At 39.1% G+C, this 24,420-nt stretch overlaps 1 protein-coding gene across 1 annotated transcript in view; it reads right to left on the bottom strand.

The window, feature by feature from the left end:
- thoc2 (THO complex 2) overlaps nucleotides 1-23,972 on the bottom strand; it is a 106,157-nt gene extending 82,185 nt beyond the window's left edge. The window contains exons 1-3 of the mRNA XM_052020987.1: nucleotides 22,010-23,972; nucleotides 2,322-2,380; nucleotides 1-92 (exon numbers count right to left, since the gene is read on the bottom strand). Of these exons, the coding sequence (XP_051876947.1) occupies nucleotides 1-92; nucleotides 2,322-2,380; nucleotides 22,010-22,074 (216 nt within the window). The 5' untranslated portion in view covers nucleotides 22,075-23,972. The remainder of the gene's footprint in view (nucleotides 93-2,321; nucleotides 2,381-22,009) is intronic.
- Nucleotides 23,973-24,420: the final 448 nt, after the last annotated feature.

Below are 24,420 nucleotides of genomic sequence, written 5' to 3'. Positions count from 1 at the left end.
CATTACATCATTCAGAGCACTGGCAGCTTGGTCTTGTCTTAGATTTCCTTTTATTACATGCCATGCCAACTCATACAAGGCTTGTTGAATATCTGTTTTATAATCAAATTAAATGAATGTTGATAAAGGAACATGAAAAAAGCAAGTAGATTGAAAAACTTGAATCTGTTCCAGATGAAATTGAATCAAGTTTCAAACACTGAAGATATTCCCTTTGAACTCACACTGCATAAATGAAGCTTCCAACTAAAATCAAAGACAATGCATTTTTTTAAATAAACATCAATGTTACCACACTGTAACATGACAACCAATCTTAATTTATCAGAACAGCTCTCTAATCCTTTGCCCTGAAACATTTTGTTATAAATCTGGTTATCAGCTCACTTCTCTGGAATTGATGGATTAAATGTCCAGTGGCTTTCTGGGATATCTCCTATTAACATAAAAGGTGAACAATGGAAACTACTGAAAACATAAAATACATTTTGGCAGAATTCTATTTTTTCATCTGAAGTTACAGCTGAGAATATCTGTAAAGTTATAATGGAGAAGAAAACTACCCATGGAAAATCTATGGTTTTTGTTCAATTACCATAGGCACCCTGATGACATTTGAAAATGAATAAAAATATTCAAATTCAAGTCCTAGCTTCCATTTCACATCTTGAACTTTCCACCTCAACAAAAGGAATCTTAATTGTACTGAACTAAAGCAGCAACATCAATACAGAAATGAAACCGATCCTACATCCTTCTCTATTCATAAAACACTCAGATGGAACAGAAACTTCACAAATGAGAAAATGATTGTATGAACTGAAAACTTGGAGGACTTAGTTGAGGAATTGTTTTAAGAGGATGAGGAGTTTTAAGTCAACATCATCAAGGGAGTGACAGCAAATGTTACAGAAACATAATTGAGTTTTCTGACAGTTGGATTTTTAGAGTTATTACATTATGGCAGCCTACAATAATCTGGTAAAAAAAATGTGTAATGCAGTTGAACTGAGCAGGTTTAGATGTTGTGCATCTATGTTTAAGTTTAATGAAGCATCTATTGTAAGGGTGTAGTTCACAGGCAGGGAAGCAAAAAACATTTCATTCTTGGTAATACTGTGATGCATTTATTAGCCAAACTCCTAATCATTCCACATGCAGCAAATGGTTGGCTAGGTACGATGCTTTCTCATACAACTATAACGATTCTTCAGAGGAATTCCTTTGGCCATAAAACACTTTATAACAATCCAAGTTTGTAGAATACATCAAATAAATACATCTTGACATATACAGCAAAGATGCGTAATAGTACGACCTTGCGGCTGTCATCATTGGTCTGTTACAAGCTTTTCACTGAACAAACATGCCCACATTATTGATGTTAATTTAATAGATAATGCCAGTACCCATCAATTAAAGCAAGAGGGTGGGGATTGAAGGAGGAGACAAACACAATTTTAGATCAAGCAAGTCACATGAGAACTTTCTGTGTTTGACTCCAATATAATTGACACTAAACAGTCACATCTATGCCAAGGATTTGAGTCTTCATCCTCTGTGGAATAACCCAAGCTGCTGTGCTGGTGCAAAGCAGGGAACACATTGTGAATAGAAGGCAATGACCAAATTAAACAGAGATTAGCTCGTCTTGAAGTAATGACAAATGGAGAATAAACAGTCATTTACAAAGCATGAATTTTCATCACCAAACATTACAAAACAATGAAGTCCTGAAATCAAGGAACCATTTCCCATACTCCTTCACACAATCAAACTCAGCATTTGAATGTCAGCTTCCAATGACTATAGGTCATCTTCCAATCAAGAAGAACATTAAATTGTTCACGAAGTAGAGGGAGATTAATTCCAAAGGAAATTAAATGCGTAAACAGAAAAGCACCACAAACAATTGTGGTGGTGGTGGTGGGGGGGGGGGGAGGGGGGGCAGGCAGCGGGGTGGGCATGGAGGGAGAACAGAGGAACTTGAGTCAGACCTATTCCTTCAGCAAAAAAAATCCCTTTCCTTCAATGGAAACGAGAATTGGCCTTCAAACCTCTACTGCAAGGGCAATTAAATGAATCATCCAACAAAATTCAGAATTGTTCAATATTTTAAACTTCAGGTTCTGCATCATGTCCCTCATCTAACAAAAAATCTTGAACCAAAACAACTATTGTTAGATAATGCACTCTACACTGAGTGGTACAGCAAAAAGGTTAGACGGAATCATTAGCCAAATAATTACAAATAATGATTCAGTTCAGATTGTACAGAGAGTACAATTGCTCTCAGTATATAATCACAATGAAAATCTTACCTTTAAATGTTACATCATTGTAACTTCGATTTTCACTGAGATTGCGGCATAATTGTACACTGCAAAATAAAATAGTTGTCATGAACAGAATGACCCATCGTAATACAAACATAATTCCATTTATAAACTAAATTGAATTACTGCCTGCAGAGCATATTTTTCTTGTAAAATAATATGGATACTGCTAAGTTGCAAAATATTTAACTACTCCAAGACTGTTAATGCAAGCAAATCACAGCAATACTCCAATAAATGATGTTCATATACAATAAAATGTTTGATGAAATGATCTAGTTCAAAAAAAAGTGCCAAGGGTTTAGTGATAACTTTAGAGATATTTTCTTGTTTTGTTTTTGAAGATTATGTTGATCCAGTTGATAAAATAGCAACATCCATGAGGTTTCTATATCGACTGAAACACAGCCTTGTATTAGATTTCAAAGCAATATTGCAAACTACAGATATATAATCGTATTTACATTCTTGACAACATGGTAACAGTCACTCTGAAATGAAGCAGTCGCATCATCTGTGTGCATGTCAAGAAATGTAAAAAAGACAAAATCTTAAGAAACAAGGCAAAAATCTGAGGGATGTAATGTGCTTCTTTGCATTTATCTTTTAAATTTAAAGGGCAAATAAAGTCCAGAAAACAAAATACTACAGACCTTGGATTACACTGTTATCAGTAGGCAACACTGAATAGGAAAAACACCCAAGCTAGCAATGCCAGAAATCCAGTTCATGGTGCAGAAATATGCTGACATGTTATTGTACAAAAAAAATTGCACAGGAATTCCAAACATCAGCAAGTGGATGAAAGAAACCTTGAAAAAGTATTACTATCTGAATGCCAAATGGTTTAAAATGTTACTGTCCTTCAGAGTTGAATTTAAAAAAAAAGTGCTCAGAGGTTAACCGAGCTGACAAGAAAGCAAATCAATGGTTTTTATTGAAATCATCCAGCAGTGCACTGTTTTCATTTAACAAAGAAACACGTTGACAGAAATTCAAGAAAGAATTTAATTGAAAAATAGGTTTAGGTTTGTGCGTTTGTGACTACGCATCAATCAAATGGGATTTTATCTATTTCAACTTTTAAGGGAGTTGAATGGGAACAATGAATTAAACTCTTCTTTATTAGCTCATAGAACTATGTTGCTACCAATACCAGCATTTATTGTCCATTGCTAATTGCCCTGAGACAGTTGCGAGTCTACTACATTGAAAAACACAGCTGGTCAGAAGCACGTGTCCTTAACCATAAATCACTGAAAGTTAACATACAGGTGCATGATGAAGGCATTCGGTACGTTGGCCTTTGTTGAAAAAGGATTTGAGTACAAGAGCAAAGACATCATATATCAAGCATGTAGAATCACTCAAAAAGGACATCTGGAATAGCATACATGTTTGTTTGCTCTCCTGAAGGAAAAAGATACTTTAATAGAGGGAGCACAGTGAAGGCTCACCCAATTCATTCCAGTGATTTACAGGGTGGAACTTCAGTGAGGAGAGATGAAGCAGACTGGGCCTTTTCTCACTCCAGTTTAATATAATGAGAGATGATCTCATTGAAAGACACAAAATACTCAGAAGAGCTTCCTAGTCTGGATGCTGGAATGACATTTCCCCTCGCTGGGTGTGAAAACCAGACATCATAGTTTCAAAATCTGAATATTTGGTATTGGCATTAGTTTATTATTGTCACCTGTACCAAGGTGCAGTGAAAAACTCGTCTTGCATACCAATCGTACAAGTCAATTCATTACACAGTGCAGTTACATTGAGTTAGTACAGAGTGCATTGAGGTAGTACAGGTAAAAAAAACAAGTGAAGTATCACAGCTACAGAGAAAATGCAGTTCAGGGAGACGATAAGGTGCAAGGTCACAAGGTAAATTGTGAGGTCAGAGTTCATCTTGTCGTATAAGAAACTTGTTCACCCGCAGGGTGGTTCATCCTTGGAAATGTCTCCCCAAGAGGGCGGTGGAGGCTCATTCCGAGTATATTCAAGATAATGAGAGAGAGACTTTTGGATATTGAAGGAAGGAGGAGGATATGGGGCACATGCAGGCAAGTGGCAAGGATGTAAAAGACTAGCCATAATCTGTTTGAACTACAGAACAGGCACAAGAGGGTGAATGCCCTACTCCTGTATCAATTTCATGCATTCTTTTGTTCTCATGCAGTCATATAAACCAAGGTTAAGTACAGAAGAATTACCTTCCCTGAAGGACGTCAGTAAACCAATAGTGTTTTTACAACAACTCTGCAGTCTTGGTCCAGAACCTCTTTCTGATTTAAGAATCAGATATATTTAATTACTAGAATGTTAAATTCCCCTTGCTGCCATGGTGGAATTTGTACTCACATCTCCAGACTAAAAATCTGGTCACCAGTCCCAGTTACTTAACCTTGCATGACTCAACTCCAACAAGCTACTCATTGGAGTAGAACTAATTTACAGGACAAAAAGACACAGTTCAACCTACTTTGACTTTATTCCAGAACCAAAGTTACTCCAACCTCATAGTCAAGCTGCATATGCATGCTAAGAGACTGTGCTTCAAATCGTCATTGATTTATTCAGCAAACCATTTGAGAAGCAATACACACAAAATGCTGGAGGAACTCAGCAGGTCAGGTACCACCTCTGGAGAGAAATAAACAAGGTCTCAACCCGAAACACTGACTGTTAATTTACAGCTTGCAACTTCCAATTCTGTCTCAAAATCTATTGGCAGGATCAGCAGTGTTCTCTCAGGGGCAATATCCCCAGCACCGAGGCCTGAATTACTCAGTTGGACAGGCACATTTTTTGCATGCCCAGCAAAGAACCCCTGTAACAGACATACTATTCTAATTCTTTGTCACAGCAGGAGCTTACTAAGTGGACAGAGGAAACCGCGCCCCCCCCCCGACCCACCTTCCCCCTCTCACCTGGACTCATCTACTGTATCACCTGAACTCACCTATCCCCTGCCTGCGTGTGCTTCTCCCCCAACCTTCTTATTCTGGCTTCTGCCCTCTTCCTTTCCAGTCCTGATGAAGAGTCTTGGCCCGAAATGTCGACTGTTTATTTCTCTCCATGGATGCTGCCTGACCTGCTGAGTTCATCCAGCACTTTTTGTATTGCTCTAGAATCCAGCATCTGTAGAATTTTTTGTCTCCAACAAGGATGTTTTTCAACTTAGCTTCAACAAGCACTCACCCCTACTGACTCATCAGAATCCCTGGCCCATGACCTTTCATGAAGGATTATTTGAGTTGACATTGTTAACTTTGAGTCCTCACAAGGGAGCATACAGAAGCAGTGTATGAATGACAGAAGAAAGAGACAACTTCCCAAACTACCACCGACCCACTCCACCAAGCACCTTTTACTGCAACTGTGACAAAGCCATGCATTGGCCTTATCAGTTATTTAAAAACTACAAAACTGGAATGGAAGCAAGTCATCCTCAATACCAAGATTCTGCTCAAGACAATACTGTACCTCTCAGTACAATAGGTTGATGAAAGAAATAAACTCAACATTGTGTGCTCTGATTTCCAGGGTTTGTATGTTTCAGACAAAAAGCTGGTTTGTAAATTTGAGACCCATGGAATTCAAGCGTCACCCACAGTATTGATATGAAATTGGCCTAAAAACAGAAAGAAGAAATAGTCATTTTTCAGATAGAAGGATGGTAGACACTCAGAGCTTCCAGGGGTGAGTACATTTTTTGTTGTCTATTAATGACTTGGACAAGGAGTTCACGGTAAAATTTCGAGATTTGTGAATGATTACATTGATGATAAACAATGAGAATACAATGAGATTGCAAGATGTACATAAACTGGCTAGACAGACAAATGATAAATGAAATTTAATATTAAAACAAATGTGAAAAGATAGCATGGCAGAATAAGGAGAGATATTACATTATTTATTGGGATATGGATATTGCTGGCAATTCTTGCAATCTTGAATTATCTTCTTGAATATACACTGAATGGCACAGTAGTAAAAAGCATGCAGGAAGAGAGAGATCTGGATGTGCAAGTCCACATAAGGGCATGTTGAAGTAGCTTGGATCTGGGGATTCATATGTAGAATGTACCAAAGGTAATGTTGACTCTTCACAAAATATTTTGCAATCAGTAACTTGCTGCAGTTCATATCACAAAAGAACAAGCTGAAGCCTTGACCTGGCATTGGCTGAAACTGTGAACGTTTAAATAAATAGAAAAGGAACAAAGCAGCCAGCTGTGCCCAGAGAATACTGAGATTTTGTTTTGTTTGAATTGCACCCAGAAAAGTGGAAACTTCGCCATCACAAACTGGACTCATGGCTTGTAACTGATGGGTCAGCTTTAGCAAGTTAGGAGCAACATAATGTAAACTACCCAGTCTGTGACATGCTTGATAGGAACTGCAGCATTTAAATGGCTGATCAGGGAGGAAGAGAGAAGAGTTTAGAACTGGACCTGCTGATAGATCTCAGAATCTCAAGGAACCCATTCTAATTCTACATTCACAGAAGCAAAGACAGGACTGCTTCAAATCAGTGCACTGGGCCACATTCAGGGATTCGTCAGTAGACCCAAATGAATATGACACAGCCATCTCCAACTTCATAAGGAATTGTGTGGATGAGTGCATACCCACAAAAACATTCCAAGTCTTCTCCAACCAGAAGCCCTGAATTAATTTGGAGATTTATAATCTGCTGAAGGCTCGATCTGTGGCGTTTAGGACCGGCAATCCAGAGTCACACGAGAAGTAGAGGAATGGTCTCTGAAAGGCCATCGCAAACACAGAGAAACAATTCCAGACTAAATTGGAGTCACAGACGGATGCTGGACAGTTGTTGCAGGGCTTGCACATCATCTCTTCCTACAAAGCAAAGATGGGTAGTGTGAGTGGCAACAACACATCACTTCCAGATGACCTCAACTCCCCTTATGCACACTTTAAAAGGGAGAATAATGACACTCCTACACGAGTCCCCACAGCTCTGAATGACCCTGTGATCTCAGTCTCCGAGGACAACATCAAGGCATCCTTCGAGAGGGTGAACCCACGAGAAACATCAGATCCAGAAGGTGTACCTGGCGACATGCAGACAAACTATCTGGTGTTTTCAAGGAAATCTTCACTTCTGCTGTCTGAGGTTCTCACATACTTCAAAAAGGATATCTATAGTACTGATGCCCAAGAAGAGCATGGTGACGTGCCTCAATCACGACCATCCGGTAACACCAACATCCACTGTAATGAAGTGCTGCAAGAGATTAGTTCTGGCGTGAATCAACTCCAGCCTCAGAAATGACCCGGATCCCCTTCCATTTGCCTATCGCCACAACTGGTCAACAACAGATGCTCTTTCACAGCCTTTCCCCTCAGTTCTGGATCATATGGACAACAGTAATGCATACTTTAGGCTGCTGTTCATCGACTACAGTTTGGAGTTCAACACTACCATCCCCTCCAAACCTATCACCAAGCCCCAAGCCTCTGTACCTCCTTTTGTAACTGAATCCTTGACTTCTTCACCGGTAGACCTCAATCAGTACGGATCCGTAACAACATCTCCTCCTCACCGATCAACACAGGTACACATCAAGGCTGCACTGTGCTCTACTCTCTTTGCACCCATGACTGTGTGGGTGAGCACAGCTCCAATACCATCTGTAGCAGCACTGTTGTTGACTGAATCACGGTTGGTGACAAGTCAACTTATAGGAGTATGAAAGAACATCTGTTGACAGTGGCTGTAATTAAGTCTCATGCTTAACATCAACAAAACCAAGGTGCTAATCGTCGACTTCAGAAAGGGGAAATTAGGAAACCACGTACCAGTTCTCATGGTAGGTCAGTGGTGGAAAGAGAAATCAGCTTCAAGTTCCTGGTCATCTCAGATGACCTGTTCTGGACCCAGCACATAGATGCAACCACAAAGAAGGCACGCCAGTGCTTCTACTTTCTGAGAAAGTTAAGGAGATTTGGTACGTCACCAAATACTCTAACTTCTGCAGATGCACCATTAAAAGTATGCTGACCAGTTGCAAGAGGCTGCTAAGAGCTGTGGACACTACCTGGTCCATCATGGGCACAGCCTTCCCCACCACTGACAGCATCTACAGGAGGCACTATCTCAAGAAGGCAGCATCTATCATCAAGGATCCCCATCATCAGGTCATGCACTCTTCTCGCTGCTACTGTCAGGCAGGATATATAGTATCCTTAGGTCCCATACCTCCAGGTTCAGGAACAGCTATTTTCCTACAACCATCAGCTTCTTGAATCTACCTGCAAAATCCTAACCCTACCTCAGCAATGAAACTCAACAGCCCCCCTCTTGCACTACCATAAACTTGCCTTTGATTGCGTCTTTGTTTTTTTTTTGCACTAAGGTCTTGCTTTCACACATTCATTTTTTGCTACATAATATAACTTTATATATAATTTACAGTAGCATGCAAAAGTTTGGGCACCCCGGTCAAAATCTCTGTTACTGTGAATAGCTAAGTAAAAGATAACCTGATTTCCAAAAAGCATAAAGTTAAAGATGACATTTCTTTAATATTTTCTTTACAATATTTTTATTAAATCTATGAAAAAAATACAAAGTACATGCATCAAAAAAGAGTAAAAATACTACTGAATATGTTGTGTTAAATCATACTTAAGATCACACTAATAATCACATGTAATAGTTAAAGGAAAAATTGGAATATTTTATAAAAAAAATCTACTCCCACTATCAAAAACTGAAGCTGTTTGATAAAAAAAACAAGGAAAAACCCTTGAAATGTAACAATGTCAGCCAATGTCTGTATTTTAGTCACCAAATCAAAGTGTTTGAAAATAATTCAGGAAAGGTCCCCCCAGGGTTTGAAAGTCTAAGTTAGATTCAAAAACTGAACAACGAATCTTCTCTAGATTCAGATATGACATAACATCCCGTAACCATTGAGCATGAGTAGGCAGAGTAACTTCCTTCCATTTAAGCAACACAGCTCTCCTGGCTAGAAGAGAAATAAAAGCCAGAATGTGCAAATCAGAAGCCTTCAAAGTTATATCTTTTTCTCCAACGATCCCAAATAATGCAGTCAAAGGATTAAGTTTAAAATTTATTTTGAAAAGTACAGAAGAAGTTTGAAAGACCTCTGTCCAATATTTTTTTTAAGACTCTGACACATCCAGAACATGTGAATTAAAGAAGCCACTCCGTTACTGCGTTTGTCACAGTAAGGAGATATATCAGAATAAAAACGGGATAGTTTATCTTTAGACAAGTGAGGTCTATGGACCACTTTAAATTGAACGAGAGGATGATGGGCGCATAATGATGAAGTATTAACCAATTTAAAAATTTCATTCCAAGTTTCCTCAGAAATTGACATCTGCAAATCTTGTTCCCAAGCATTTTTAATTTGATCTAGTGGCACCTTACTCATTCCTAGTAGCTCGTCATAAATATTAGATATTGAGCCATCGTGAAAAGGTTTCAAATTAAAGATTACGTCTAATAAATTTTTATCAGGACTCGTAGGAAAAGAATGTAACTGAGAGCAAGGAAAATCTCTAATTTGTAAATATCTAGAAAAGTGTTTTTGGTCAATTATACTTGGTAGACAATTGTTCAAACGAAAAAAGGTTTCCTCCAACAAACAGATCCTGAAAACAAGTGATACCTAATTTGTCCCACTCTTTAAAAACTAAATCAGTCATAGAAGGTTTAAAAAAATTAGAGAAAATGGGACTGGACAAAAAAAAACTCAATAAGCCAAAATATTTTCTAAATTGTAACCAAATCCTCAAAACATGTTTAATTACTAAATTATCTGTTAATTTATTTAATGATATAGGAAGTGAAGAACCAAGCAGAGAAATAATAGAAACTTTTTTTTAAACAGAGTTAGCTTCCAAAGAAACCCATACTGGACAAGCCTCTTGATTAATGTAATGTAACCAAAATGTAAGATTTCGTATATTGACTGCCCAGAATGTGCAAATTAGAAGCCTTCAAAGTTATATCTTTTTCTCCAACGATCCCAAATAATGCAGTCAAAGGATTAAGTTTGAAAGTGAAACCTAAAATTAGGTAAAGCTAGACCTCCGTTCTTTTTAACCTTCTGAAGGTGAACTTTCAGTCTAGGATGTTTATTATTCCATATATAGGAAGATATCATTGAATTAAGAGAGTCAAAGAAAGACTTAGGAATAAAAACAGGTAAAGCCTGAAATAGATATATGAATTTAGGTAAAATATATATTTTAATATCATTAATTCGGCCAATCAATGATATAGAAAGGGGTGACTAACTTGATAAAACCCTTTTCACATAATGCAGTAAGGTGAAAAAATTTTCTTTAAATAAATGTTTATAATTTTTAGTAATTGACTCCCCCAGATAGGTAAAATGATTTCTTACAATTTTAAAAGGAGTGTTAATATCAAATGGTACCAGGTTATTCAGAGGAAAAAGTTCACTCTTGCATAAGTTCAATTTGTAACCTGAAAAATGACGAAAGTGATAAAGTAAAGAAAGCATAGGAGATAACGAGGCTTCAACATTAGATATAAAAAGTAATAAATCATCAGCATATAATGAAACTTTACAGTAAATACCCCTTCTGGAGATACCAATGATATCTCGAGATTCTCGGAGAGAAATAGCTAAAGGTTCTAAGGCCAAATCAAAGAGCAAAGGGCTCAAAGGACATCCCTGTCTGGTTCCACGTTGAAGTTGAAAAGATTTAGAATTTGGAAAATTAGTAAGAACTCAAGCAGAAGGGGATAAATAAAGTAATTTAACCCATTGGATAAAATCAGGCCCAAAGTTAAATTTCTCTAAAGTTTTAAATAACTAATTCCATTCAATCTGATCAAAGGCCTTCTTAGCATCTAGAGATATCACACATTCCGATATTTCCCTAGAGGGAGAATAGATAATATTCAATAAATGACAAATATTAAAATGAGAATATCGATTTTTAATAAAACCAGTCTGATCATCAGGTATAATTGAAGGTAAAATATTTTCCAATCTACTAACTAGAACTTAAGATAAAATTTTAACATCCACATTAAGTAATGAAATTGGTCTGTATGAAGCACATTCTGTTGGGTTCTTACTTTTCTTAAGAACGAGTAAAATAGAGGCTTCAGAAAAAGATTGTGGTAATCTACCCAATTTAAAAGAATCCAAAAAAAAGCACATAAATGAGGTATAAGCAAAGAGGAAATTTAATATTTTAAGATTACTTTTTTATTTCCATCTTTTACAGTTTCAAAATAATAAAAAAGGAAAAGGGCCCCAAGCAAAAGTTTGGGCACCCTGCATGGTCAGTACTTAGTAACACCCCCTTTGGCAAGTATCACAGTTTGTAAATGCTTTCTGTAGCCAGCTGTCTTTCAATTCTTGTTTGGTGGATTTTCGCCCATTCTTCCTCGCAAAAGGCTTCTAGTTCTGTGAGATTCTTTGGCTGTCTTGCATGCACTGCTCTTTTGAGGTCTATCTACAGATTTTCAATGATGTTTAGGTCAGGGGACTGTGAGGGCCATGGCAAAACCTTCAGCTTGTGCCTCTTTGGGTAGTCCATTGTGGATTTTGAGGTGTGTTTAGCATCATTATCCTGTTGTAGAAGCCATCCTCTTTTCATCTTCAGCTTTTTTTTAAACAGACGGTGTGATGTTTGCTTCCAGAATTTGCTGGTATTTAATTGAATTTATTCTTCCCTCTACCAGTGAAATGTTCCCCGTGCCACTGGCTGCAACACAAGCCCAAAGCATGATCGATCCACCCCGTGCTTAACAGTTGGAGAGGTGTTCTTTTCATGAAATTCTGCACCCTTTTTTCTCCAAACATACCTTTGCTCATAGCAGCCAAAAAGTTACATTTTAACTTCATCAGTCCACAGGACTTGTTTCCAAAATGCATCAGGCTTGTTTAGATGTTCCTTTGCAAACTTCTGATGCTGAATTTTGTGGTGAGGACGCAGGGAAGGTTTTCTTCTGATGACTCTTCCATGAAGGTCATATTTGTGCAGGTGTCGCTGCACAGTAGAACAGTGCACCACCACTCCAGAGTCTGCTAAATCTTCCTGAAGGTCTTTTGCAGTCAAACGGGGGTTTTGATTTGCCTTTCTAGCAATCCTATGAGCAGTTCTCTCAGAAAGTTTTCTTGGTCTTCCAGACTTCAACTTGACCTCCACCGTTCCTGTTAACTGCCATTTCTTCATTACATTACAAACTGAGGAAATGGTTATCTGAAAACACTTTGCTATCCTCTTATAGCCTTCCCCTGCTTTGTGGGCATCATTTATTTTAATTTTCAGAGTGCTGGGCAGCTGTTCAGAGGAGCCCATGGCTGCTGATGGTTGGGACAAGGTTTGAGGAGTCAGGGTATTTATAAAGCTTTGAAATTTGCATCACCTGGCCTTTCCTAATGATGACTGTGAACAAGCCATAAGCCCTAACAAGCTAATGAAGGTCTGAGACCTTGGTAAAAGTTATCTGAGAACTCAAATCTCTTGGGGTGCCCAAACTTTTGCATGGTGCTCCTTTCCTTTTTCCACTCTAAAATTGTACAAGACAAAAATAACACACTGATCTTGCTTAAAATGTTGAAAAGAATGTTTCATCTTTAACTTTATGATTTTTGGAGATCAGTTTATCTTCTACTCACTTAACTATTCACAGTAACAGAAATTTTGACCAGGTCCCTAAACTTTTGCATGCCACTGTATATTGTGTCGTCTGTACCTATGTGCCTGTGATGCTGCTGCAAGTTTTTCGTTGTACAGTACCTGACCACACTTGTCCACATGATAATAAACTCGACTTGACTTGAATTTGCCACTAAATTTCAGATACCTTACGTCTTAATAAATATCAAGCAGCACTATGACCAAATTTTATGGGGAATTCACATTTACGTAATTTAAAAGTGCTATGACACCTACTGTAACGGCTTAAAAGACAGTGAGAATGCATTTGGATCAACATAATCAAGTCCAAATGACAATTAAATATGTTTTCAAATATACTGAATTTAACAATAATTTTGCAACTGCAGGGCTCAGAGTTGCTGGGATTCCAGGCAGTACACTGAAGAAATAATTTTAACTCCTTAGCAAACCAGACCTGGAGGACTGGAAATGCCATTTATTTCGATTGGGATTCCAAGTCTGTGGATAAAAGACAACAGGGAAAGCAAGTAATTTTCTTTAAATCTGTTTTATTTTGGTTTACAGGTTTTAATTACATTTGTGGTTTAACACGTTAACAAAATCACTTAAAAACTATTAAAATTCAAGTGATTTCACAGTTTTTCAATATCCCTTGCAGACTTTCTTTAAAGTTTTGACATGTGACAAAACTCCACTTTCAAGTTGGTCTTCTTTCAAAACTTTTTAATTGTGTTCCAGGGTGGGGACTTCATGTTTTGGTACCACGTTACCACAGAGACCTCACCACCTGACTTGAGGCAAGGACGACAAACAAGATTGGGCCTCCAGATCCAATCCAGTGAATGCAGGATTGCGAGGACAAAGTGCAGGGTCAGTATGATGCAGCCCTCCGTGCATCCAGCCAACAATGAATAGAAAATAGCACACCAGTTACCACATCCCTGACTTGTCAAGATTTTCACCAGACAAAAATCAGTGACCATCTGAAAGTAGTGAGAATTTTTACATCATTTATGAAAGATGCAAACACATTTGCATCCACATTCAGCGATAAGTGCTAAGTGGAGTTGATCCATCTTAACCCCTCATAGAACCCCACATATCTTACCCTCACTCCAACTACCACAGAAGCCAATCTTCAGCCAATTGAATTCATTCCACACACATCAAGAAACTGCTGAGAGCACCGGTACAGTCAAGATGATAAGATTTCTTTATTAGTCACATGTACACCGAAACACACAGTGAAATGCATCTTTTGCGTAACTTTCTGGGGGCAGCCCGCAAGTGTCGCCACGCTTCCGGCGCCAACATAGCATGCCCACAACTTCCTATCTTGTACGTCTTTGGAATGTGGAAGGAAACCAGAGCACGCGGAGGAAACCCACAGAGACACGGGGAGAACGTACAAACTCCTTAGAGACAGTGGCCGGAAACGAACCCGGTTGCTGGCGCTGTAAAGCATTACGCTAACCACTACACTACCATGCCTGCCCAGATTCAACCTGCGTGGGGAAACCCCAATGGGTTTCTAATCCATCGCCTTAACCACTCGGCCACGACTACCGCACTATGTGACCAAAGATTTATTTGTAATACCAAAGATTTGTGCTGCTCTGGCCAAGGTGGAAAATTACCAAGGTTTGTCCAATTCACAAAGGAACAGAACAAATCCTATCCAGTTGATTTGTGCTAATCAGTCTACTCTTCATCATTAGCAAAGCCATGGAAGGTGTGCTCAACAGTGCTATCAAGTGGCATCCACTCTCCAATAACCTGCTTACAGAGGACCAGTCTGTGTTTTCTGCAGGTTTCATCACAGCCTTGTAGAAGCACTTGACTGTGACATCAAGGAGCCATGGTAAACCCTAACTCAATAGGCATCCAGGAGAAGACTCTCCAGTGGAGTCATATTCACACAAAAGAAGATGGCTGTGGTTAGTGGTGATCAACCATCCCAGTTCCAAGACATTGGTGCAAAAGCTCTACAACGCAGTGTCCTGGGACCAACAAATAAACTGCATCATCAAAGGCCTTCTTTCCTGCATACAGCATAAGGCCAGAAGTGGGAATGTTCACTGAAGATTGTGCAATGATCGTTTCTATTTGCAACTCATCAGAAAATGAAGCAAGATATAAGACAACATTCAGCTATGGGCAAAGAAGTGACTGCTAATATTTGCATAAAAGTGACAGGCAATGCTCTTCTTTAACAAGAGTCAAATCACCTGTCCTCAAAATTCCAAAAAAACAAAATATCATAGATGCTGGAAACCTGCAATAAAAAAGGCGACCAATATTGAAAATATTACTCACATTCACTAGCATAACCACCATTAACTTTCTGAGTGTCACCATTAACCAGTACTAGCTGTTCTTGTTGCAAAAATATTTAAGAGGCTCCAAATCATGCAGCATATGACTGTCCTCCTGACACTACAAAACCATTCCACCATCTTCAAGATGCAAGTCAGTACTGTGGTGAAATTCCACTTGCCTGATTAAGTGCAGTTCCAACAACACACAAGCAGGTCAACACCATCCTTGGCAAAGCAGCTTGTTTGATTGGCATCCATCCAAAACAATTAACATCAATTTCCTCGATCACTGTTGCACCAAAGCTGGTGTCCAAGCTGTCTACAAAATACACCGCAGTCACTTGCCTCAACTCCTCCATCAGTATTTTCAAACCACCAATTAGGACAAAAGCAAAAAACACATGGGAACAAGATCAGGTGCATCCAAGAACAATGTGGAAAGCTAGAGAAGAAATTATAGGAGCCCTGACTGAGATATATGCATCATCTTCAGTGACAGGTAGGGTGCTGGAAGACTGGAGAATGGTGAAAGTTGTGCCTTTATTGAAGAAGGGATACAAAGGAAAACTTGGGAACTATAGACCAGTGAGTGAGCCTAACATCTGTGGTAGGTAAGTTACTCAAGGGGATTCTGAGGGATAAAATATGCATACATTTTGAAAGATAGGGGTTGAGTAAGGATGGTCAGCAGGGCTTACGTGTAGATCACATCTCACTAATTTGATTGTGTTTTTTGAAGCAGTAACCGAGAAGGCCGATGAGAGCAGGGCAGTAGACGAAGTCTTTATAGACTTCAGCAAGGGCTTTAACGTTCCAAATGGGAGGCTGCTCTGGAAGTTTGCATGGGATCCAGGGAGAGCAAGCTAAGTGAATACAGAATTAGCATGATGGTAGGAGGCAAAGGGTGATGGTTTTCTGGAGTGGAGGCCCATGTTTTTACCTGTACTAACTCAATGTAACTGTACTGTGTAATGAATTAACCTGTACAATCGGTATGAAAGACAAGTCTTTCACTGTACCTTGGTACAGGTGACAATAATAAACCAATACCAATGGCTATGGTATGGCTCAGGGGTCATGTTGGCTTATTGTTGTTTGTCATCAATATCAATGATTCGGATGGTAATGTGCAAAGCACGGTTAGTAAGTTTATAGATGACACTAAAATAGGTAACGGAGAAAGTGAAAAAAGTTATTAAGAATTACAGCAGCATCTTGATTAGCTGTGTAAGTGGGCCGAGGAATGGTAAACAGAGTTTAATTTTGATAAGTACGTGTTGCACTTTGGGAAGTCAAATGAGGGTAGCACTTTCCTAGTGAACAGTAGGGCCCTGGGGAGTGCTGTAGAACAGAGACACCTTGGAGTACAAGTACATAGTTCCCTGAAAGTGGCGTCACAGATGGATAGTGTGGCAAAGGTGGCTTTTGGCACGCTTGCCTTCATTAGTCAGGGCATTGAGTATAGAAGTTGGCACATTACGTAGCAGTTGTCCAAAATATTGGTGAGGCAGCGTTTGGAATATTGTCTTCAGTTTTGGCCACCCTGCTAGAGGAAAATGTCATTAAGCTGGAGAGTGCCAAGAGGATTTATGAGGATATTGCCAAGACTTGAGGGACTGGGTTATTGGGAGAGATTTGGCAGGCAAGGACTTTATTCCTTGAAGCAAAAGAGACTGAGGGTAGATCTTATTAAAGTGCATAAAATCATGAAGGGCATAGACAGGGTGATTAGTCACAGACCTTTTCCTAGGGTTGAGGAATTAAGAACCAAAAGGCACAGGTTTAAGGTGCAAGGGGTGAAATTTAATAGGAACCTGAGGGGCAAATCTTTCCATACAGAGTTGGTCGGTATACAGAATAAGTGCCAGAGGAAGTGGTTGAGGAAGGTACAATAACTACATTCAAAAGATATTTTGATGGGTACATGGAGAGGAAAGGCCTTGAAGGATACAGGTCAAACGCAGACAAATGGGACTAGCTTAGCTGGGTGCCTTGGTCAGCATGGACGAGTTGGGCTGAAGGGCCTGTTTCCATGCTGGATGACTCTATAACAGCACCACTGAAGGTTCCCCTCCAAGCACCACCCTGACATGGAAATCTATTATTGTACCTTCATTGTTGGATCTGGATGTGGAGCAATCTAACCAATAGCATCGCAAGAATATCTTCACAAGAACCAAAGCTGATCAAAGCTGGCTCACTGCCATTCCCTCAAAGCTAAATACTGGCATGACGAGTGATCCTGACTAGTAACGCCAGCTGTAATTCAGTCATGCACTTAAGCGCATCAAAATGAACTGGAGAAAAGAACATTAAACCTCTTCAAAAACATTGGTCCAACAGAGATACTTTGAGCTGTCAAGTCTTGTAGGATGTTTATAAAGAGAACATTAGCAAATCTAGTAATCGATGCTTTATTGCTCTTAGTAATTAGCACAACCTATGAAGACTTTTTGCCTAGAGAATTCAAGGAGGTATTCAATTTAATAGCCTCAAAGCACATGTTCTTGAGCAAGCTCTTACATTGAGTAAGCCAACTGTATAAATCGCCATTGCACAGTTTTCTTAGTCAACAATTGGACTGAAAAAGTGAAGCAGATATTCAGTTCTTTAAAGGGAACCTGGATGCTGCATTCTCTGTGAAGCATTGCCAACGTGTCCAAAGGCCAATAACTTCATATATAGTAAAAAGACTTTCACATTATGTTTGGCTCTCAAATAAATCCCACAAGCAAAATATATTAAGAAAAGTCATATTACTGTTAGGGGAGATTTTTGCAGACCCAGCATATGTGCAGAGTGTGGTCAATCTCTGGAACCCTCCATCTGGGAAGACTGTGGAGACTGCGTCATTGGGGGTATTTAAAAAGGAAGCAGATAAATTTTTGAAACAAAAATTAGGGAGCTATGGGGAACTGGCACTGATGAGGAAGGAGGCTGGGGGCAGTTCAGCCATGATTCTATCTAATGGCAAGGCAGGCTGCAAGGGTTATGAGAACTACTCCTGCTCCTACTTTCTTACATTTGTTCTTTCAGTAACTGTGACTGTGGGTCCTTTTACTGGCAAAGGAAATGGTTAGCAAATTTATTCAGGCATAATAAGAGTCATACCAGCACGTGGGAAGGAAATAGGATTTATTTCTTATCACAATGAAGTCTTATCACAATGAATTATTTCAACCACTGATCTGCCTCGCACTATTCTCCAAAGATGCAACATGTGAAGATTTGCCAAAGGCAACACTGATTTCTTCACTTGTTCATGTATCCAGCTGCAAAGCTTCTGTCCAAATTCCAGCATCTATACAAGAGAAGCCAGACACCTCATACCAAAACAAGTATTTACAGTTTTTGTAGCTCAATAGATTGTTGCAACACAATTTAGGATTATTATAAGAATACTACAACAGCTGAGGTGCCCAGTTCTGCCGAGTGAAAATAAGCAAATTACAACTGGCAGCAATTACACAAACTAGGATTACTAAGATCAGAAATACTGGGGATGAAATGGACAACATGAGACTTTCTCTGAACAGAACAATAACCAATTTAAAACTTTGGTTTGAATTTAATGGTAATATTCCTGTAATATCCAGCTGTAATATGTTAACTGCTGTCGACTGGATGGATGAATGGATTCAATATCCGAATTTAACACATCACCTATGCCTTCATATGTGAAGTCACCTTGCCATATTTTTCATTCATTTTCTGCCTCAAATGATGGCTAAAATAATTTTAACCTTATGTTTATGGCAATGAGTTCACAACAAAGTTACTCAATATATTTAGGATTGAGAAGAAAAGTACCATTGTTTAATATGCATTTTAGGTTAGAAAAATTGACATTTTAATCAACCATGAAGGACAAGAATTCCAAATTATATTTTCTGTAATTTGTTTAAAAGTAATTTCCAGCAAGGCAAGTACCATCTTCCCAACCTTGTGAATACATCACTAAAGTAACTCAAATTTTGGAAAAAATTATTCGATTTTCAAACATGCAGGGTGTAAAAAAAAAATTGCTCGTATCAATTTCAGAAATATAAGATTGTAACTATTAAAAATACAAACTCAGTTCTTCAGCTTAAAAGATCAGGCCTCTTTCAGATCATATGTCAAGTCTTTACCATGACTGCACACATACTACCATACACATTTGGACACATATCAGTTTTAGGTACTGCTTGAGGCAGGTAGATTGTTGGAATCAATTTTTGTTTTAAGATGATCAATCCTACTGCCCTTCCGCCTGCTATGATTCTTACTAAGCCTTTTATAAGTTTGTCAAAAATCTGTTTCCAAATTCAGAGAGAGGACATCAGCTAGCCAGTAGAGGAACAATTCAGGTTAATTCTACTTGTTAATTCCAGTGTGTTTCCTTGAAAGTTACAACTCTTACAAGGTGACTATATTTTTTATTTAATTTCTGCCTCTACCACCCTTAGAGGCTGCAAGTTGGGTGAAGGATTTTCGAATTCCCCTCTGATCTTTCCACCAACTGATGGAAATCTCTTAATTATTGACATATCCATTTGGGGATAGAGCATCTTCCTGTTAAACTTGTACAGGCCCCTCATGCATTTATAATTAAATCTCCTTAGTTCCAAAGAACAACAAAGTGGATCCAAATCACTATTCTAACAAAAAAAATTCCAGCCCTGCTAACAACCTCAAAGATCCTTTCTAATGCCATCATATTCATTATGTAATATGCATCCAGAACTATAGAGACTTTAGCCAAGGTCCAACTGATATTATATAGTGACAGCATAATTTCACTGTTTTTGTACTGTGCCTCAGCTGATAAAGTCAGGTGCCTTGCAAATCAAATCATCTATCTCCCTTGCAACTTCAGGGACTTGCATGCCAAGATTCCTATGTTTTTCATACTATGTTCCTACTGTTTGTGTTCCCTTTCTGGATTGATTTCTATTTACCATTTTAATGAAACATTTGCACCAAATAAAATATCCTCACTTCACCAGGTAAACCAACCATGCATGACTCATGGGCACCATGAAAAAGTTGCAGTATTAGAAGTTAAGCCTGAAGCCAGAAAGCAAACTTGCACTTAAATTGAAATTGAGCTTTAAGTAAGCAAAGGTTAATTTTTTCTGCTCGTCAGCAAAGTTAGGGCAAGAAAATATCCGACTGACAACCTATAGCTTTTCAAATACAAATTTGAAGCACCTGTTAAGATGTACAAACAACCAACTGATGGTTCATAGATTTTACTTGAAAACATAACATTAAGACACTGAAAGACTAAGGCAAAGAGTGCCTTCACAGCCAAACCTAAGTAAATAAGTAGAATGTTCAAGCCTGCTAGATTATTTTAAAAAAAAGGTAATGCCTCTAACGTCTAAGTGAAACCAGAGCCCAGAAAAATTGAGCAAATGAATAGCATGAACATCTGCAATCTGATAAAAGGAAAGACAATGATTTTTGTTTTTCATCAAAAATATACACAAGTTCCAATGAGATCAATCTATTCAATTGTTTAAATATTTACGCAACTCTCAAATTTGATATCACTACTTCATTGAATTACATTTGTTTAATGTTCAATCACTCATTCCAAGAAATTACTCCAATGCTTGTTTAATCATGGTCCTTTTCATGATCAGTTTCAAATTGCCTCACTTTTCAGTACTTACAAGACTAGACAAGGGTGCAGAGATAGTCTGTTTGGAATGAGAAAGTTTGGTTATGTGGCCGAGTAGGAGTTATGCAAAACTCTGAGGGGTTTTCATAAAGCAAGTGAGGAAAAACTGTTTTATGCACAAAGTGGCTACCCAAAGGTCACTGACTCAAAATAATTGGCAGAAAGGAAACACGGTGTTATTAAGGTCTGGAATGTGTACTCCAAAAAAAAAATGGTGGAAGCAGATCAAATGTTTTGAAAGGTTAATGTTAAGACTGCTCAAAAAAGTCACATTCATATAGCTGTAGAACAGGTACCGTAGGACAGGACAAAATAAAGCAGGAAAGCACAAATGACTCTTTTCTAAACAGCTTGATTCTATGACACATACTCACAAATAGAAAGGGCTGAGAGGACAGGAAAAATGATCCTATGTACTTTAATTTCTACCAAGTATAGATGGCTTGACAACTTCGATTTGCTTTGCCCTCCCTAAATTCATTACCTCACCCAAAATCTTACTTTATGTATAGTGCTTACATTAATTTACTGAAGATAACTACTCATTTACCACTTACTTTTCAGCTGTAAATATTTATTAAGTTTTTTTAACAATCAGCTAAAAGAACATCTTTGGATTTTCTCCAACTTATATTTAGATTCTGCACTTCAGTTATCTCCCTTCAGACTTACATTTGGGCCCAATGAACTTCCTACTTAGGCAAGATTTTCCAAAACTCCCAGATATTCGACCCGATTTTACTTCGCATCTAACACACGCATATCCCTTGCAAGAAGCTGGGGGGGGGGGGGAGACACAGCCTGAGCTGAGACGTGGCCGACTCCTGGGCTGAAGATCGGGCCGCCGTCGACCTGAAGGCACCACGTTTCCACAATCCGCAGAAATACACAAAAGCTCGCACAACGCAATGCAACTGGAGAGCGGGGCCGCTCCGCTCCGCTCCGCTACTCTGGCTGGGGTGCGAGTCACCAGCAGAGAACACGCCCGGCGGTTTTCCCTCAAGCGGCGGACTTACAAGTCAGTTCTGCCTCCTTTCTCCCAGTTCTTCAGCCAGTCGCCAGGGAGGACCATCACCGCCATCTTAGCTGCACACCATCCTGCGCCGAGGGCCCGGATGTTTCGCCCGGTGAGCTTGCAGGTCAGAGGTCGATGACGCCCGGCGGATGCTGGGAGCCTGGGAGGGAACCGGCCGCATGAGGCTCTGACCTGCCCCCAGCACAGCGCTGGCGCCGCTCCGTCCCCTGACTCCCGTTCGGTGAAGGGGGACCTCGTCCCCTCTCAAATCCGCCCGCCTCGGAATGCTCAAGTCGCAGTGGTGGATATTTGCTGTCTTTTCCTGCACCGGTCCGTCTGTGATTATGGACCCACTTGACTCTTACCTGCCTCCTCAGTTTAGATCCACGACTCTTACCTGCCTCCTTAGTTTGGAACCACTTGACTCTTACCTGCCTCCTCAGTTCAGAATCAGGTTTATTATCACTGACATCTGTTGTGATATTTGTTGTTTTGTGGCAGCAGCAGTACAGTACAAGACTTAAAGATAGAAAAATTACTGTATGTTATAAAAGTAAATAAATGATGCAAAAGAGGAATAATGAGGTTGGATTCATGGACCATTCAGAAATCTGATGGTGGAGGGGAAGAAGCTGTTCCTGAATCGTTGAATGTGGGTCTTCAGGCTCCTGTACCTCCTCCCCAATGGTAGTAACGTGAAGACGCATGTCCCGGGTGGTGAGGGTCCTTAATAATGGATACCACCTTCTTGAGGCACTGACTCTTGACAATGTCCTCCATGGTGGGGAGGGTTGTGCCCGTGATGGAGCTAGCTGAGTCTACAACCCTCTGCAGCCTCTTTCAATCCTGTGCATTGGAGGCTCCATACCAGACAGTGATGCAACCAGTCAGAATGCTCTCCTCCGTACATCAGGGGCACTGGGTGATGGACAATGATTGATAATCCAACTAAAATGTGCTTTGTTTTTTTTCTAATTTTGTTCTTTCTTATAAAAAATGTGCATAATTATATTTGTTTTTCTTGTGAATGCTGCTTATACAGTATGATGCTATGTGCCTGTGATGTTGCTGCAAGTAAGTTTTTCATTGTACCTGTGCATACACGTACTTGTGCGTATCACAATAAATTCAAGTTTGACTTTTCAACAAAACTGGGGGAAAAAAATCAGAGATAAGAAAGAAAGTGGTATTTTGCAATAAAAGAGAAAGGACAATGACAAACAGGAAAGCAGAATGTTAAAAAAAAGTATTGAGTTCCTCAGCAGGCCAGGCAGCATCTGCAATGAGGGAGAGAGAAGACCAAGAAAAATCCAATGACAATTGGTGGTGGTGTCAGCTGAAAGAAATGGTAAAAACGAGTTAATAACGTAAGTAATGTTTGAATAATCTATTAATTGGAAAAGAAGAATGAAATTTGAAGCAGCCAGAAGAGAGAGCTTAAAAATGCTTGAAGTGTGAAATATAGGGCTGGAGTGGCTAATTGTATGAAATTGTTAAACTCTATCCTGAAGGTTATAAGGTGCCAAGTTGAAAGATGAGATGCTGTTTCTCAGGCCTACGTTGAGCTTCATGACAACACTGTAGGAGGCCAAGAACAGTTGAGAGAAGGAAGGGAATGTGAATTAAAGTGACAGGCAACTGGAAACCCAAGGTCACTCTTGCAGACTGAACAAAGGTGTTGTTTAACAAAGGTATCAGCAAGAGGTATCATAATCTGGGCAATGTGCTTTTTTGATGCACAAAAAATAACAACTTCAACTTGTATAGCAACTTTTTTCTCCAAAGCAATTCCACAGGAGTGTTATTGAATAAAATAAATTATGCCAAGCTGTATAAAGAGATGAAAAAACAACAGCTGAGTTCATTCAACTTCACAAGGATATCAGGGGCACACAAGGTAGTCCCTGAACCTTGGATCTGAAAAGCCCCAGATAAGCTTTCTGACTGAAGCATAAGTTAGATTTTGGGGAGAATGCACTTCTTTAGCAGAAGGCTGGGAGATTTCTTCATTAATTTTTAAAAATTGGAGATTCTGAAATACTACAGTGTCCAACATCTTAAGACTCCTCCACAATTAGCTCCTAATGTCTTGTTCAAAAAAAAAGTTCAGATTAGTTGCATATTTGCCTTGCTTTCATTCTTTTCCTGCAGAGAGGAATTTAAAACCATGTACAATCCTTTATCTGAAGCTGAACCGTGGTCAAATTAGGTAGCTTTAGTAATCTGTGTAAAGAAATGCAATCTACAAAAAATACACCTTTAAGGATCTGTATATTCCACTACCAAGGTACTGCTGTTTCTCCATTTCATTTAAATATTGACTATCCTAATGAAGGGTCTTGACCTGAAACATTGACTGTTTATTTCTCTCCGATAGATGCTGCCTGACCTGCTGAGTTCCTCCAGCACTTT

The sequence above is a fragment of the Pristis pectinata genome, chromosome 8 (genome assembly GCF_009764475.1).
Source record: "Pristis pectinata isolate sPriPec2 chromosome 8, sPriPec2.1.pri, whole genome shotgun sequence".
NCBI lineage: Eukaryota > Metazoa > Chordata > Chondrichthyes > Rhinopristiformes > Pristidae > Pristis > Pristis pectinata.
Note: the sequence above shows the minus strand (reverse complement) of the source record. Positions and strands in the feature narration are given on the sequence as shown.